The sequence below is a fragment of the Gracilinanus agilis genome, chromosome 3 (assembly GCF_016433145.1).
Source record: "Gracilinanus agilis isolate LMUSP501 chromosome 3, AgileGrace, whole genome shotgun sequence".
In the NCBI taxonomy this organism is placed as follows: Eukaryota; Metazoa; Chordata; class Mammalia; order Didelphimorphia; family Didelphidae; genus Gracilinanus; species Gracilinanus agilis.
The window spans coordinates 253,041,504-253,058,751 of NC_058132.1; the positions used below are offsets into that span (position 1 = coordinate 253,041,504).

At 35.2% G+C, this 17,248-nt stretch overlaps 1 protein-coding gene and 1 non-coding gene across 2 annotated transcripts in view; one reads left to right on the forward strand and one right to left on the reverse strand.

The window, feature by feature from the left end:
* The window catches only part of UBR3 (ubiquitin protein ligase E3 component n-recognin 3), a 255,154-nt gene that overhangs the window by 22,109 nt on the left and 215,797 nt on the right, over positions 1-17,248 (reverse strand). Inside the window, 1 exon segment of the mRNA XM_044669094.1 lies at positions 16,331-16,455. Within this exon segment, the coding sequence (XP_044525029.1) occupies positions 16,331-16,455 (125 nt within the window).
* Positions 13,505-13,611, forward strand: LOC123243339. The gene has a single exon (XR_006505887.1). It is a non-coding gene; the product is annotated as a U6 spliceosomal RNA (small nuclear RNA).

A 17,248-nucleotide genomic window follows, 5' to 3' on the forward strand; every position in this document is an offset into this window, starting at 1 on the left:
TAGGCATATCACTTTGTTATCAATGTGAGTGAAGGATTAAAAGACTGGAGGCAGGTAAACTAATTAGAAAGCTAGTATAATAGTCTAGAAAAAAGTTGCTGATAGCTTATATGGCGCAGTGATGATGTAAGTGGTAAGAATAGGAGACAGATTTGAGGGATGTTGGGGAAACAGAATGGAGAAGAGTGGAAAATGAATGGAAATGTGGTGTCAGGGAGAATAAAGATTTGAAAATGATTTACAGAGTTTAAACGAGGGCAACTGAAAGCATGGTGGTACTCTCAAAAAAATAGTTTGAAAGATGGATGGATTTATGGGAAAAGTAATGAGATCTGTATTGGATATGTTGAATATGAGATGCCTAAGGAATATCCAGTTCAAGATGTCCAATAAAAAAGGAATGATGGAATATGACACATAGGTCATAAGACACCAAAGTTCAAGATTAAGATCTGAGGGTAAATGATGTAAAGACTGAATCTATGGTAGTTGATGGGATCATCAACTGAGGTTGTAGAGAAAAAAGATGGCTCTAGGACATAACCTTGCTGTATAACTATAGAAAAAGAATGAGATATGGATGATGACTCAGCAAAGGAGAACTACATTGAGCAATCAGATAATGAGGAGAAGAAACAAGACAGCAATATTACAAAAACCCAGAGAGAAGAAAGTATACAAGACAAAGAGTTGGTCAACAGCATCAAGTGCTTTAAAGGAAAGCCCAGGAGGATGAGGAATGAGAAAAAAAACAGTGGGTTTGACAATTAAGAGATCATTGCTAACTTTGGAGAGGGCAGTTTCACCTGCATGATAAGGTCAGAAACAAGACTGCAAAGGGCTAAGAAGGGAGTGATGAGTGAGGAGTGAAAGTGAAAACCCTGAATTTAGACAATCTTTTCTCAAGTAGTTTGGGTGAGAAAAGGAGAAGAAAGAGAAGTCAAAAGCTGGAGGGGATGGTAAAGTTTTAAAGACTGGGGATAAGGAGGGAGATGATTTCCAGGACTAACTGCAAGAGAAGTTTAGAAGAATATATGACCAAGAATAGAAGAAATTTTAGTATACTGAAGGACATTTTCTTTTCACTTTATTTTTCTTGCTATTTTTTAGGCAACATATAATATGGAAACATACTTTTCATAGCACAACTTTACTTGTATGATAGGTAATACACTACTTGACTTTTCAATAGGTGGGAGTGGGATTGCAGTGGGGGGAGAGAATCTGGAGAGAATGTTTTAAAATATTGTTAAAAACATAAAGAGAGGGGGCAGCTGGGTAGCTCAGTGGAGTGAGAGTCAGGCCTAGAGACAGGAGGTCCTAGGTTCAAACCCGGCCTCAGCTACTTCCCAGCTGTGTGACCCTGGGCAAGTCACTTGACCCCCCATTGCCCACCCTTACCAATCTTCCACCTATGAGACAATACACCGAAGTACAAGGGTTTAAAAAAAAATAAAAAAAAAACATAAAGAGAAGGAGGGAGGGAGGGGGAGAGACAGAGACAAAGACAAAGACAGAAAGAGAGACAGAGAGACAGAGACACAGACAGAGAGACAGAGACACAGACAGAGGCAGAGACAGAGAGAATCTCTCACAGTCTCCTTTAATCTCTGACTAGAGATCTGGAGGGTGGAGTACCAAACCTCTCCCAAAGCCTTCTTTTAGAGAAGGTGGAATTTGGACTCCTAGCTTATTCCACTTTGCTTCTACCATTCTGCCTGTTTTCAACTCCAGGGAACAGGATGGATGGATACCCTCTGATCTACCACCACTCCTGCCCAACCCCGGCTATTTCCAGTCTTCTTTTATGTGTGATTTTCCCTCATTAGATTGTTACCTCCTTGAGAGCAGGAAGTCTTTCTTTTTCTTATTAGTATCCACAGAGCTCACGTGCCTGACACATTGTAGATATTTAATAAGTATTTATTGAATTAAATTGAATAGAAGTTGCAAAGAGGCAGATTTATGATTGATTTAAGGGGAAACCTCCCTAAGAACTAGAGCTCTCCAAAAGAGGAAAGAGCAACTTGAGCTCCACTTTACCATGGGCCATCTGCCAGAAATGTTGTAGAATAGTTTCAGATATAATTTGGACTAACTGGCCTCTGAATTCCCTTCTAATTCTGAGATTCTGAGACAAGTATTTGTCCAGGCTAGAGAAACAGCCTCCCAACTAATCTCTTCATTTTCATCATAAGATCACAGACTGAGAGTTAGAGGGGATATTAATGGATATAGAGTCTAACCCACCTCCCTCACTTTACATATAAAGAAACTAAGTTTCAAGGTCACATACACAGCAAGCAGCAGGGTCAGGATTCAAACTCAGATTATTTGCCTCCAAAACAATTGCTTTTTCCACTGTATTACAAAGCTTCCCCATTTTCAATCCATCCTTAACCCTATTGCCACATTCATCTTCCTAAATACACCATTCTGATTGTGTTAATTTAATACACAAAAGTCTATAACTGAATCACAATGGCTAAAGATTTAAAATGCCTAAAATCTTAGCTAAAGACAATATGGCTCTAGACTGTCCTCTTCTCTCTTCTCCCTCCTCATTCTCAAATCTCAAATCTTTTATATGTCTCAAAGTAACACTAAAACGTGAACTCCTCTTCCAAACACTTTCATGATCCTTCCAGCAAGAAATTATCTCTCCTCTGGATGCTCATAGAATTTAGCTTAAATTCTTCTCAGACATTATATTCTATTTTTTTATTATATCTATTTGTGAACAGATTTTATGTCTCATTTTAGAGTAAATTCCTTGATGCTTTTCCTGTAGCTCTTATCAGTACTTAGCATAGTCATTTTCACATAATAGACAAAATGTTTCCCAAATTTGAATTTGTTAAATAAAGGGACTTCTAATGGCACATCTGGTAATAGCATATAATTTGAATCCACTGAAAAGTTAATTTAATTGATAGGATTAGGTCTCATAATCATCTATGCTAACATAGCCATGTAAAATAATTACTATTCATGACCTGATTTTACAAACTATTTTTGTCAATGAAATATGAAGATCTAGATTTCTTTGCCAAATATTTCAAAACTATATTGTTTGATATTTAATATTTATGGATAAGAGACAAATATATACTTCATATTCTATTTTGGCAGAGATGAGGGAGTACTATTATTATTTTGCTGAGCTATCTATTTCTTCAACCATTTTTTTTGCATCCAAGAATATTACATTATGATTGCTACAAGAACTTGATTGGGAGCCAAAGAAAGAACATATCCTGCAATTCAGTTGACAAAGTAAAAAAAAAGTTTTTTAAAGTAACCAGACATAGTCAACAATCATTTATTAAGCACTATTATGTGCTAGGAACTACATTAATTGCTGAAGAGAGAAAGACAAAAAGCAGGACCTGCTCTTAATGATCTGACATTCTTTGAAAGAAGATAACTCTGTGACACAGTATTTTGTATCTGTATGTATAATTTGTATGCATATGTAAGCATATTTAAGACACACAAAAAGGGGAAAAAAGGCGACCTTTTTTGGGAAAACTCTAGCAGCTGAAAGGACCAAGAAAGAGCTCCGTAGAAAGTACCATTTGAGTTGACTCTTAGTGGATTCCAGGAATGCCAAAGATGAGGAAGGAAAGCACTTCCAGGCATGAAGAACATCCAGTGAAAAAGAAGGAAAATGGGCTATAGAATGTAGGTGTGAGGAGCAATAAACAGTCTAGCATGGCTAGACCATAGAGATGTGAAGGGAAGTAATATGAAAGAATAATGGAGAGGCAGGAAGGGGATCAGGTTGCAAGTATCTTTAAATCCCAAAAATAAGTTTCTATCTGATCAGTAAAGAAAAAGCATTGTCTCTGGAGTCTCTTGAGTTCTAATCTAGCCTCTGGCACTTACTATCTATGTCACTTGGTCTCTGAGGTCCCATCCTACACTATGATCCTATGATTCTAAAGAGAACCACAGTAGTTTACTGCAAAGAGGAGAGGCATGGTAAGATCAATATTTTTTAGGAAATTTACTTTGAGGGCTGTTTGAAGTAGGGAAAGTTTGCAGCAATCAAGTTATTGTTGAAGCTGGTAGGAAACAATGCAAAAATGAGGAAAATTTGATAAGAGAAAACACTTTTAGTTTTGATATTTTTAGGCTTATGGAGTTAAGAAAAACTACTTGGGTATATCTATTATTTGTTAAATAATATAAAATAAAATAAACATTCAATATGAGGGAATATTTAGCATTGAGAGAAAATTAAAACTTCTGCCCAAGATGGCTGCTCAAATGGGCATATTCTCCCCAAAACCTATACATTTCAAGAAAAATCCCTGAGGTTCATACTACACCAATGATTTAAAAATCCAGAGATCGCCAATCGACAAATGGTTAACGGACATGAATAGGCAGTTTTCACATGAAGAAATCAAAACTATCAAATAAGCACATGAAAAAGTGTTCTAAATCCCTCTTGATTAGAGAAATGTAAATAAAAACAACTCTGAAGTACCACCTCATACTTAACAGATTGGCTAATATGACAGCGAAGTAAAGTGATAAATGTTGGAGGAGATGTGGCAAAATTGAGTCACTAATACACTGCTGGTGGAACTGTGAATTGGTCCACCATTCAGAAGGGCAATTTGGAATTATGCCCAAAGGGTTTTAAAAGACTGTCTGCCCTTTGATACAGCCATACCACTGCTGGTTTTATACCCCAAAGAGATAATAAGGAAAAGACTTATACAAAAATATTCATAGATGCACTCTTTGTGGTGGCAAAAAACTGGAAAATGGAGGGTTGTTCCTCAACTGAGGAATGACTCAATAAATTGTGGTATCTGATGGTGATGGAATACTATTATGCTGAAAGGAATGATGAACTGGAGGAATTCCATGTGAACTGGAAAGACCTCCAGGAATTGATACAGAGTGAAAGGAGCTGAACCAGGAGAACATTGTACACTGAATTGGACACACTATGGCACAATCAAATGTAATAGACTTTTCTACTAGCAGCAATACAATGATCCAAGACAATCCAGAGGAACTTATGAAAAAGAATGCTATCCACATCCAGAGAAAGAACTGTGAGGGCAGAAATTCAGAAAAAAAAACATATGATCCACAAGAATATGATTAGGGTTTTGGTATTAAAAGATCACTCTATTGCAAATATGAATAACATGGAAATAGGTTTTGAACAATGATACATGTATAAACCAGTGAAATTGCTTGTCTGCTCCAGGAGCAGGGAGGGAAGAGGGGTGGGAAAAAAATCATTAATCATATAACCGTGGGAAAATATTCTAAATTCTTTAAAATAAATAAATAAAATATGTCTTCTTCCACCCCAGAACTGTACAAGAAATCAGCCAGAATCCTGAAGGCAACAAGAAAAGGGAAATCAGCAAAGCCAAAACTTATACAAGGTAATTTCCCAGTATAACCAAAGATAAGGATAGAGACATATAGCAAGCAAGTTCCTATATCTGGAAGCAGTAATAATGAAAGATTCCCACTAGAAAAACTCCTTAGTGCTCAGAAAGTCCCAGGATGGAACCATTGGAGGTTCCTGTGTGCAATAAGTGGACAATGATCCAGAGCTCAGCAGGACACCCTAGGCCCAAAGACTTTGAGATCATTAGCACTCAAAGATCCAACAAGGGGCAGAGGACACAGGGCTAACTATCTTATCCATAAATACAACAAGGGGCAGAGCATAACCTCAGCTTAAAGGCATTATTTAGGAACTTAAGCTAGAGAGATAAGTAACCCAAAGAAAACACCTAGTGGAAAGAAAATAACTTGGAAAGTAAGAAACTTTACCCTAGAAATAGAACAAACAAATCAATTAATACATTATAGAAGAAATATTAGAACAAAATTTAAAAACTAAAAAATAGAAAATAGAAAATATCTAATATCAAAAACAACTGACCTAAAAAATTGATCAATAATTTATGAATCATTATGTTCACTGAAAACACTATACTTCAGTAAAAATCATGAATGAAAACTGCCTCCAATTCACTAGAACTAGGGGGCAAAGAAAAGACAGAATGAATCCACCAATTACCTCTTGAATGCAATCCTAAAAGGAAATGTCATAGACAAATCTTAGGAATGTCATAGGCAAAATCTAGAACTCCAACATAAAAGAAAAATGCGAAAATATCCAGGAAGAAGTAGGTTAAGTCCCAAGGAATCACAGTCAAAATGTGATATAGAATCATATACAATGCCTCATAGCTTTTACTAAAAACCAGAGGGGATCTTGGAATAGAATATTTCAAAATACAAAAGAGAAAGGCTTACAACCAAGAATAAATTGTCCTGCAAAGATGAATAAAATCCTACAGGAGGAAAAAATTATTTTAATGAAACAGAGAACTTCTAAGCATTTCTGATGAAAAGATCAGAGCTCAGCAGGAACTCTGAAATGCAAATACAAGAGCCTAGAGAAACCCTGAAAAGTCCAATTGCTTGAGCCATTGGAAATGAAAGTATGATGAAGTGGTACAAACATTCTCACAAGGGGAGAAGAAACAAGTGTCCCTTCAAAATCTTAATGTCTTCCAAAGTTCTTAATGAGCTAATTGAGAAAAAGAGAAGACTTAAGGATGAATTTATTCTGTTTTGAGAACGTAAAGAGGGGAAATAGAAATGAGGAGTAAAAGGAAAAATACACTTAGCGAAGAAGAAGGGGTGAAACATGTTTCTTCCAATTGGGATGGATGAGGAGAGTATATAAACATAGAATAAAGTGGGGATGGAAATTGGAAAACTTCATTCTTTTCTTACATGAACAAAAGAAAGTTGAACACAAATATATACTCGAACATTTTGGTCTAGATATACATTAAACTCAACAGGGAAACAAGTGGGGATAGGAAAGGTTGTTAATAAGGAAGACAATAACATTAAAGGGAATAACTGAGAGTAAACAGATTTAGTGACCCTAAAGGGAGGAGTAAAAGGGGAGGAGAGCAAAAAAACTAGAATCTAAGGGGGTGTCTTAGACTGATTCTTAAGACAACTAAGGAATAACTAAACAAATTGCAGTATATAAATGTAGAGGAATATTATTACATCATAAAAAATCCCCTTTATAAGAATTTTGGGTATTATGAACTGATGCAGAATGAAAGGAGCATAATCAAAATCTAAAAATTTATGCCAAAACCCTTGAAGGAAAAAAATTATTCTAAGAGAGTTAGAGGTTGAGAAGAAAAGCATTCTAGTCAAAGCAAATGATCATTGCAAAAGAGGGTTTGGAAGAAAAGATTAGAAGTTCTATTTTGGATGTATGAGTGTGACATGCATATGGGCTATCCAGTTTGACATGCCTATAGGACATCTAGTTTGAAATGTCTACAAGCAAAAGAAAGAATAAGGATGGATAAATCTAGCTGGGAATCGTGTGCATAGAGATGACGGAATCCCTAGAAGCTGAGAAATCATTAAGAGAAGAGGGCCTAAGACAGAGGTTTTTGGGAAAACCAATAGTTGGTGGATGAAGCACATGAAAATTCAGCAAAGAAGACTAAGAAGGAAAGATCAGACAGGGAGAAGGACCAAGAAAGAACAGAATCATAAAAGCTTAGCAAGGAAAGGACATCAAATAGGAGAAAAAAGTCAACACTGTCAAATGCTGCACAGAGGTTAAAAAGGATGAAGACCTTAAAAGAGGTCATTAGATGTAGCAATTAAGAGATCATGAGGAAGCAGATCCAGGATGATGAGTAATAGGAAGCAGTAGCCTAACTGGCCTCAAACAGATCCAAAAATGCACCAGACCAAGTCTTGATGGAGAAATCTAGAAATCATAGTGAGTCCTTTGTTCAGTCCAGCTCAACAGAGTAGAAAGCCAGGCCTAGGATCAGGCTGGAGCCTGCTGTGCATGATCATTCCAGCTGAAGTGAAGATGTCAAAGACCCAGGCTGAACCGACTAGTGGACAGCTTGCTGGGTACGTAGCTCTGGGCAGCATATAGAGAAAGGAAGAAGTGTAGTAGCAGTAGCAACAATGCAGTATGGCTTAAACTCCAGGCCCAGCACCTAACCTTCTACCCCTCCCTTTCCCCATCCCCCTGCAGAGAAATGACCATGGCAGGAATCTCAGACCAAAGGGAAACATATGTTCTAGTTTCTGAACTAAAGATGTCCAGCTGACCAAAAGGGTATGAGATCAGAGGCAGTCTACTTTGCTGCGACTCAAACCCAGATCAAGAACTGGCAAATCTCAGATCAAGAAGGCATCAATCAGACCTTGCCCTGAGTCTGACTTTGGGAGCACTGAGCACTTGCAGATTCCCAGTTTATACTGGAGATAATAGAGTAACACAACACTCAATATTCCAAGAAAGCAACAACAGCATTAGACCAGACTTTCCCTAACACCAAGTCTGATGTGAGGAAATAGACTGGAAGGATTAGCAAACAAAAAAATAATCTCACCATAAAAAGCTATTATGGTGACAGGGATATTCAACACACAAATCTAGAAAAAAAAGAGAATGCTTCTAAAATATCTACAAGCAAAGCCTCAAAGGAAAACACAGCATGTGCACAATTTCATCTGGAATTCCTAGAAGAGATGAAGCAGGAGTTTTTTAAAAAGTTTTAAAATGCTTTTATAAATGATAGTGCTTAAAGGAAAAATTGGAAAAGAAATGAGTGCTATGAAAGAATTGTTGTTTGTCCTTCATTTTCAGAGGACAGAGATATCACAGAGTGATGTCTTGACTTGTGTGTGAATTAGATACAAGTGAAGCAGAGTCACACAAAGTCATCAGTTTCAATCTCTTCCAAAGTGTTGAAGTTCAGTAGAAAAACATAAGTCAGAATGAGTGGTGAAGGCCTGGGATACAGTGGATGCCATTGGCCTCTTCAATATCTGACCAAGTTCTAAGCACTCAACAGTGCATGCTTCAGCTGCCTTCATGGCCATTAAAACAAAATGTCCTCATTCACCCATTATTCTGGGTGAAATCTCACATGCTTTGCGGTGGACATCCTGTTAACTCACCAATGAATTTCTTAAAGCTGGTTTAAACCCATCTGCTGAGATAGTTTTACCAGGGTGTGGCTGTTGCACGTAATATAGCTTCTTAGGACAAGAAGGTAAGAATTGAGGAAAAAGATGGACCCAATGAAAGAATTAGATTGGAAACTGACAGCTTAGCACAAGGGATACAAAACCTGACACAAGTAACAAACTCCCTGAAACCAGACTGGACCATTTTTTTTAAATGACTCATGAGATAATAAGAAATACTAAAGTCAAAAGACTGAAAAAATAGAAACAAATGTAAGATATCTTAATGTAAGAAAAAAATGACCTGGAAATCATTGGTGAGAAAAAAAATTTAATAATTATTGGACTTCGTGGATGTCACAAGACATGAGCCTAGATATTCTCTTTCAAGAAATATTAAAACAAAACTGCCTAGATTTCTTAGAACTAGGGGGCCAAGAATGAATAGAAGAATTCACTGGTCACCTCATGAAAAAATATTCCAAAATGAAAATTCCCAGAAATATCCTGGGAAAATCTAGCTCTTCAAAGTCAAAATAAAAATATAGCAAGCAGTATCCAGAAAGAGCAAATCAAGTACCAAAGAGTCACAATTGAGATCACACACAATTTAGCAAGCAATCATTAGAAAGGATTGGAGAACTTGGAAGAAGAAACACACATGGAGTTACATACAAAAATACATTTTACTCAACGGAGAACAAGAAAAGAGGAAAATGGGGGAGGAGGAATTATAAGGACAGATTAAGAAAGGAATTAGTCCTGAGCAAAAAAAAAATTAAGGATGTATAAAAAATATTAATAGTTTTTTGAGGGAGCAAAGAATGGGAATCTGAAAGAATGCCCATAAATTGGGAAAGAGATGAATAAGTTATATACCTATGATGGCATACTACTTCATTCTTATCAGTGTATGACAAACTATGATTTCAGAGGACTAATGATGAAACATGCTGCCTTCTTCCTGATAGGTAGAGAGAAAATGATAAATATTGGAGAGAATGAGGAAAAAATTGGGACACTAATGCATTGTTGGTGAAGTTGTAAACTGATCTAGCCATTCTGTAGAGCAACTTGGAACTATGCTCAAAGGGATATCAAACTGTGTATATCCTTTGATCCAGCAATACTACTACTAGGACTATATACCAAAGAGATTTTTTAAAAGCGGGGAGGACCTATATGTACAAAAATATTTATAGAAGTTCTTTTTGTGGTGGCAAAGTATTGGAAGTTGAGAGGATGTCCATCAATTGGGGAATGGCTGAACAAACTGTGGCATGATTGTAATAGAATATTACTGTGTTATAAGAAATTATGAGCAGGATGATTTCAGAAAACCCTGAAAGATCTACATAAACTACTGCAGAGTGTAGTGAAGTGGGCAGAACCAGAAGAATACCGTACACAATTACAGCAATACTGTGACTGTGAGAGATTTAGTTATTCTCAGCAATACAATGAACCAAGACAAATTGTGAAGGACTTGTGATGAAAAATGCTAACCACCTATAACGTACTGATGCAGTCTGAATGCTATTTTCCCACTTTATTTCATTTGTGCGTTTTTATTTTGGGGTTTTGGCTTTATAAGATTATTTTTTCATGGCATGACCAATATGGAAATATGTTTTGCATGATCGTATATAATCTTATCTTACTATCTAAGTGCAGACAGGAGGAAGATAGAGAAATAATCTGGATCTCATCATTTCAGGAAACACATGTTAAAAATCACTAGTAATATAATTGGAAATAAAATATATATTTTTTTTAATTTTTAAAAAGCAAGGGTCACAATAAACCAATATTAATTTATCAAAAAGATATATCATGCTAATCTTATTTCCTCTGATGAAAGAGTTAATAAAGTAGTACATCTGAGGAATGCAGTTAGATATCATTTATCAAGAGTTTAGCAAAATATTTGACTAAGTATCTCATATTGTTTTGGTATAAAGATACAGAGATGTGGGCTATATAGTAATATATTCAGATGGATTTGGAACTGTTTGAATTTTAACTTGGAAGAAGATTAACAGTGGTGTGCCCCAAAAACCTATGTTCTTCCCAGTAATTTTTTAAAGATAATTCTTCCTGGAGAAAAGCAGAGATTATCAATTTAAAAAAAAACTTACCTTCTATCTTATAACAATACTATATAATAGTCCCAAGGCAGAAGAGTGGTAAGGGCTAGGCAATGGGGGTTAAGTGACTTGCCCACAGTCACACAGATAGGAGTGTCTAAAGCCATATTTGAATCCGGGACCTCCCATCTCTAAGTCTGGCTCTCAATCCACTGAACCTCTGAGATTATCAATTTTGCAGATGGAATAGAATCTTGGAATACATTAAGAAAGAAAGCACTTCCAGGAAGAGATAGGCTGCATAGTATAGTAAGAAAAACTAACTTTTGTGGTAAGGAGACCTAGTTAAATCCAGCTTCTGAAACATACTGGCTATTTCACTCTGGGTAGACACTTGAGCTTTAAGATCCCTTAGGTTATTCTCTAATAGTTTAAATTACAGAAAAGTTGCCTATTTACATTATTAAAGGGGTATAGGCATGCTTGGAAGCTTAAGACTTTGTTTCCACAATCATTTCAGATTCCTCCCACTACAGGAGTTCAATAAGATGGCCTTTAAGGTCCTATCCAGTTCTAAATCTATAATCTATAATGGTCTGTGTCCATATAGATAGAGGGGGAGAATGAATGTGTGCAATTCCCTGAAATTGGGGGGAAAAAAGGTCAATCACTTTTCCCTCTCCCACGTTTCTACATTCAATAGAAAAATAAGGAAAAGTACCTAATTGACTAGTAAAGTTCTCTAAGCAACAGACAGCAGTCATCTAATTTTCCAGCTATGCAGAGTTAGTTTCAAACAATGCATTACTTTTTTCACAGTTCCCATAACTAATTAAAATTTTCTCACACTACAGAAATTGTACTAGAACCATAACTGGGTAGAAAGTGACCTGAGCTAGATCCAGAAATAAGTCACAAGATGGAGTTGGTGTTCTTCACCCAATTCCCACAATTCCTTCATGATCTCAACAGAAGAATAGTGAGAGAAAGGGTGAGGAAGAATAGGGAAAGTTATTTCACTTAAATGAGGTACAACAGGAATTTGTACATACATCTTGTATGTACACACAATATTTACAAATGTATGTACATGTATTTACATATGTGTTTACATACAATCTGTACATGTAATACAACAATTGAGGACATTGAAAAGGAAGCAATGACTTAATCTCATTCCCATCTGAACTGGTCAGAGGAGGGATGAATATAAAAAGAGTATAGAAATATGTCTTAACCAACATGGAAAAAAAGAAGGAAAAGGAGTTAAGGGTAGGTGGGAGAATAAGATTGAGGATAGATTTAAAAGGGGTTAATCTGAAGCAAAACAAACTCTTAAAGAGGGAACGGGAAAAAGGAAAAGGAAAAGTGGGAGGAAAGAGAATAGAGCGAAATCAATTAGCAACCATAACTGTGAAAGTGAATGGGATGAATTCATTCATAAAATAGATAAGAATAGGAGAATGGCGTAAAAAACAGAATCCAACAATATTTGTTTGTAAGGCAGACATTTGACAATGAAATATATGGAAAAGGTTTAAATTAGATGGTAAGTTCCTTAAGCAGAGGCTGTATTTTGCTTCAATATCTTCATCATTTAGCACAATGCCTGACACATGGTAGGCATTTCGTGCTTATCGACTAATTCAGATGAACTAAAAAAGGCAGGAATAGTAAACATGAAATCAGATAAAACAAACACAAAAACAGATCTAACTGAAAGAGATTAAAAGGGAAACTACATTTTGCTAAAAGGTACCAAAGAGAATGAATTAATATTGATACTAATCATTTATTCCCCCATATGGCATAGCATACTAATTCTATTTTTTTTAACTCTTACCTTCTGTCTTAGAATTGATACAAATTACTAGTTCCAAGGCAGAAGAGTGGTAAGGGCTAGGCAACTGCAGTTAAGTGACTTGCCCAGGGTCACACAGCTAGGAAGTTCTAAAACTTCTTTAAAATTAAATTATTAGAAGGAGAAAATGATAGCAATACTATAACAGTGTAAAACTTCAATTTATCCCCTCTCAGACCTAAATAAATCTTAAAAAATAATCAAAAAAAGTAATTAAGGACATAAATAGAATTTTATGAAAGTTCTAGAGAATATTGAATGGGAATAGAAATGAGTGTACCTAATTCCCAGATATGCATGGCACCTTCACAAAAATTGATCATGTAATGAGGCATAAAACTTCATAAACAAATAGAAAAGCAGAAATATTGGCTGTATTTTTTGTCAACCATAGTGACAAAATACATTGAATAAAGGGCCTTTGAAACAGAAGTTAAAAATTAACTGGAGATGAAATAGCTTACTCTTAAAGAATGGATGGGCCAAAGAATAAATCATAGAAATGATAATTTTATTAAAAATAATGACAATAGTGCTTGCTTCAGCATTACATGTACTGAAATTGGAACAGTACAGAAAAAATTAGCATGGCCCCTGCACAAGGATGACACACAAATTGGTGAAGCATTCCATATTTTTCCTAGAGTTTGATAAACTCAAAGATCCCAGCTTTATATGACAAAAACTGCTGGGTAAATTGGAAAACGATTTGGCAAAGATTAGGTTTAGATCAATATTTCACACCAAATACTAAGATAATATCAAAATGGGTATTTGATTTAAACAAATAATAATATAATAATATATAATAATATAATATAATCAGAAAAACACAAATTAAAATAACTCCAAGGTATTGCTTCACATCTATTAGATTGGCAAAGTTGACAAAAAATGAAAATGACAAATATTTAAGGGGCTGTAGGAAAACAGATGCTTTAAAGCACTGCTGGTGGAGCTGTAAACTGGTCTAGTCATTTTAGAAAGCAATTTGGAACTATGCCCCAAAAGCTTTTAACTGTACATACATACTTTGACCCAATGATACTGCTATGAGGTCTATACTCAAAAGAGATAAAAAAAAAAAAGAGAGAGAGAGAAAACACCAATATGTACAGCAGATTGTTTATGCTGTTTACAGCAGCTCATTTTTCAGTGGCCAAGAAATAGAACTTGAGGGTGCCCCTAAAATGAGGGATGGTTGAACAAGTTGACTTATATGAAGATGATAGAATACCATTGTATAAATGATGATGGAGATGGTTAGGAAAACTCGTTTGAAATGATGCAAACTGAAGTGAGAAGAACCAGGAGAATAATTTACACAATAGCAATATTGCAAAGATAAACATCTATGAAAGCCTTAGAACTCTGATAAACACAATGACCAGCCACAATTCCAAAGAACTTATGACAAAACATGCTATTCACTTCCAAGTGAGTGCAACTTAAAGCTTCTTTTCTTTTTTTTTTCTTCCTTTTTTTTTGGTGGGGGGGATGACTAATGCAGAAACTTGTTTGGCTATACATAATATTTGTAATAAGTTTACTTTTTCTTGCTCTCTCAAAATTGGAGGAGGTGGGATAATGAGAATTTTTAGAACTGAACATAAAATGAAATTGAATTTTTAAATATTTTAAAAGATATATTTTTTAAAAATAAACTCTGAATAAAGTAACTTCTTTTAAAACTAACAAACAAGTTAAAAGGCACTAATGTAGGCAGTATTTGTACAATGTCCTAAAAGTCTTAATGCAGTTTTAAACTCTTAGTATATTATATTTTTAACCTTCAGTAGCTTAAAACTGCACAAAGATTTTCTGGATACTTGTACATGCCATTAAGACTAGAATCTTTATTTTGAACAATGGCACTTCCATGTTTCGGTCTCATTACAACAGGAATAAATAACAGATCAGAGCAATAAGTAAATATGGATTAAGTTGAATTAAATATGCACAACTGCTCGATGTAACAGTGGTAAAATTTGTCATGTTACTTATAGAAGAGACAGTAGAGGAAAGATAAGTTAATATGAACAAAGGTTATTTGTTTTCATATTCAGGGATATAATCATAAGACTTCAATGATGCCACCCTTCCACATTAGGGAACAAGTGGTATAGTGGAAAGAGCATTAGTCTTGGAGTCAGAGGATCTGAATTCAAATCCTGGCTCTGCTACTTACTACTTGTATGACCTTGGGCAAGTCACTTAATCTCTCTGGGCCTCAGTTTCTTTATCTGTAAAATGAAGGGGTTGGACTAGATTATCTCGAAGGCCCCTTCCAATTCTATATTCTATGATCTTGCTTCCACAGTGTTTCTTAAGTATATCTATTCCTATAATCACTATACTTCAAGTTCTTTACAACTTTCCTTGCAACTACTATGATAGCCTAAATTGTATGTCTACCTCTGGTCTTTCTTTCAGGTTGATTTCAGTTTATACAATGGCACTACAGTAAAGATTCCTAAATCTTATTTCCATTCTTGTTCCTTAGCTCAACTATTTTCCCTATAACACTGATTCCCTACAGGAAAAGCTCCACAAATCTTTATATTATATTCATGCCAAAATTTAACTGACCCTCCCCATCAAATCTTACCTTTTAGGGGTAAAAAAATTAAAAGTTCAGCAATAACAACTAATACAAACACTATGTGCTAAAGGATAGACAAGATTCCACCCACATAGTTTCCACCTTTTTTGACAAAATAGTGGTAAATGCATTTTCCTATCTCCATTCTAGGGTCAGGTTTGGCTGCTATGATTATACGATAGTACAATAACTATCATGTAGAGGTCCACAAAATTTAACAGAAAAGAGATAGTTATACTTTAAAATGTTGGTAAATAGCCATCAAAATTAAGTACAAATTCCTAATTATAATATTGAAGGCCTTTTCTACTTTGGCTCCTATGTATCCTTTAAGTATTGTTCCCTCCTACTCCCCTTCAGATAAATTATGTTTTAAACAAACTGGACCACTGACAATTCCCTGAATATACTTTATGCTACTCAACCTCCATGCCTTTGCCCATAGGACTCTTTCCACCTAAAATGCCATCCCTTCATAACCTTATTTATTAAAATCCTACCCATCCTTTAGGAGTCAGATGCCACCTCCTCTGTAAAGTTTTCAACAAGTAGAAGTAATCTTTTCCTTCTCTTTACTGCTAAATCATTTTGTTTGTATCCTTTAAATAATGTTGTTCATAATATGTCTTGTATTATTATTTTTATATGTGTCTTATCCATGTTTTATTCATGTTCTCACAATGCCTCTTACATAGAAGATATTTAATTAATAAGGGTTTACTAAATTAAATTGAATGTGAAAAATATATGACTAACCTTTTTGAGTGTCCCCAAGTCCTTCCAGGCTAGCCTGTCTTCTTCACTGCATTTAACTGAAAGTGCTGCAAGAGCCTGTGTATACAGTAATGTGAAAAGTACCTTCACAATACATGTAAAGTGTTCTGTAAAAGAAAGAAGATATAATTATTTCATCAAGATTATTAAATTAGAGCTAAGGATATTATATACAAACATAAAGACATGCATGCAGTGGTTTTCATTTGATATTAAAACAATTTTTAGATTATTACTATAAAACATAAAAATGCTAATACTAAAATCATCACAGAATTCAAGTGGCTAGAATGACATGTACTTTCTATATAACAAATATTCAATAAATAGAACTTCTCTATTAATATGCAGAAAAATGCATAAGAGAACATCTACTGAAATGCCCCTAGAGTAGAATTCAGAAAACCAGAGTTCTAGGCCTTGCTCATGTTGCTAAATTCAATTTTTTGATCCCTAAATATAGGAGGCTGGACTAAATGGACACATGAGCTCTCTTGTAGCACTGAAATTCTTCAATTTTTTTAAACCCTTATCTTCCATCTTAGAGTCAATATTGAGTATTGATTGCAAGGCAGAAGAGTAATATGGGCTAGGAAATTGGGGTCAAGTAACTTGTCTAGGGTCACACAGCTAGGAAGTGTGTGAAGCCACATTTGAACCCAGGACCTCTCATCTCTAGGCCTGGCTCTCAATCCACTGAGCCACCTAGCTGCTCCTCTTCATTCTAAAAATGTTATATACCTCTTTAATACTGCCCTGCCAATTTAATTTAACATTTATACTCATCTACTTCTCAATATTATTTAAGGTAGTTTTCAGATTAGAAAACTTTTTTAAATGCCATAGTCCTAGTAGATTAGGTAACCAAAAAAAAATTATGTAAGCACATCAAAGTACAAG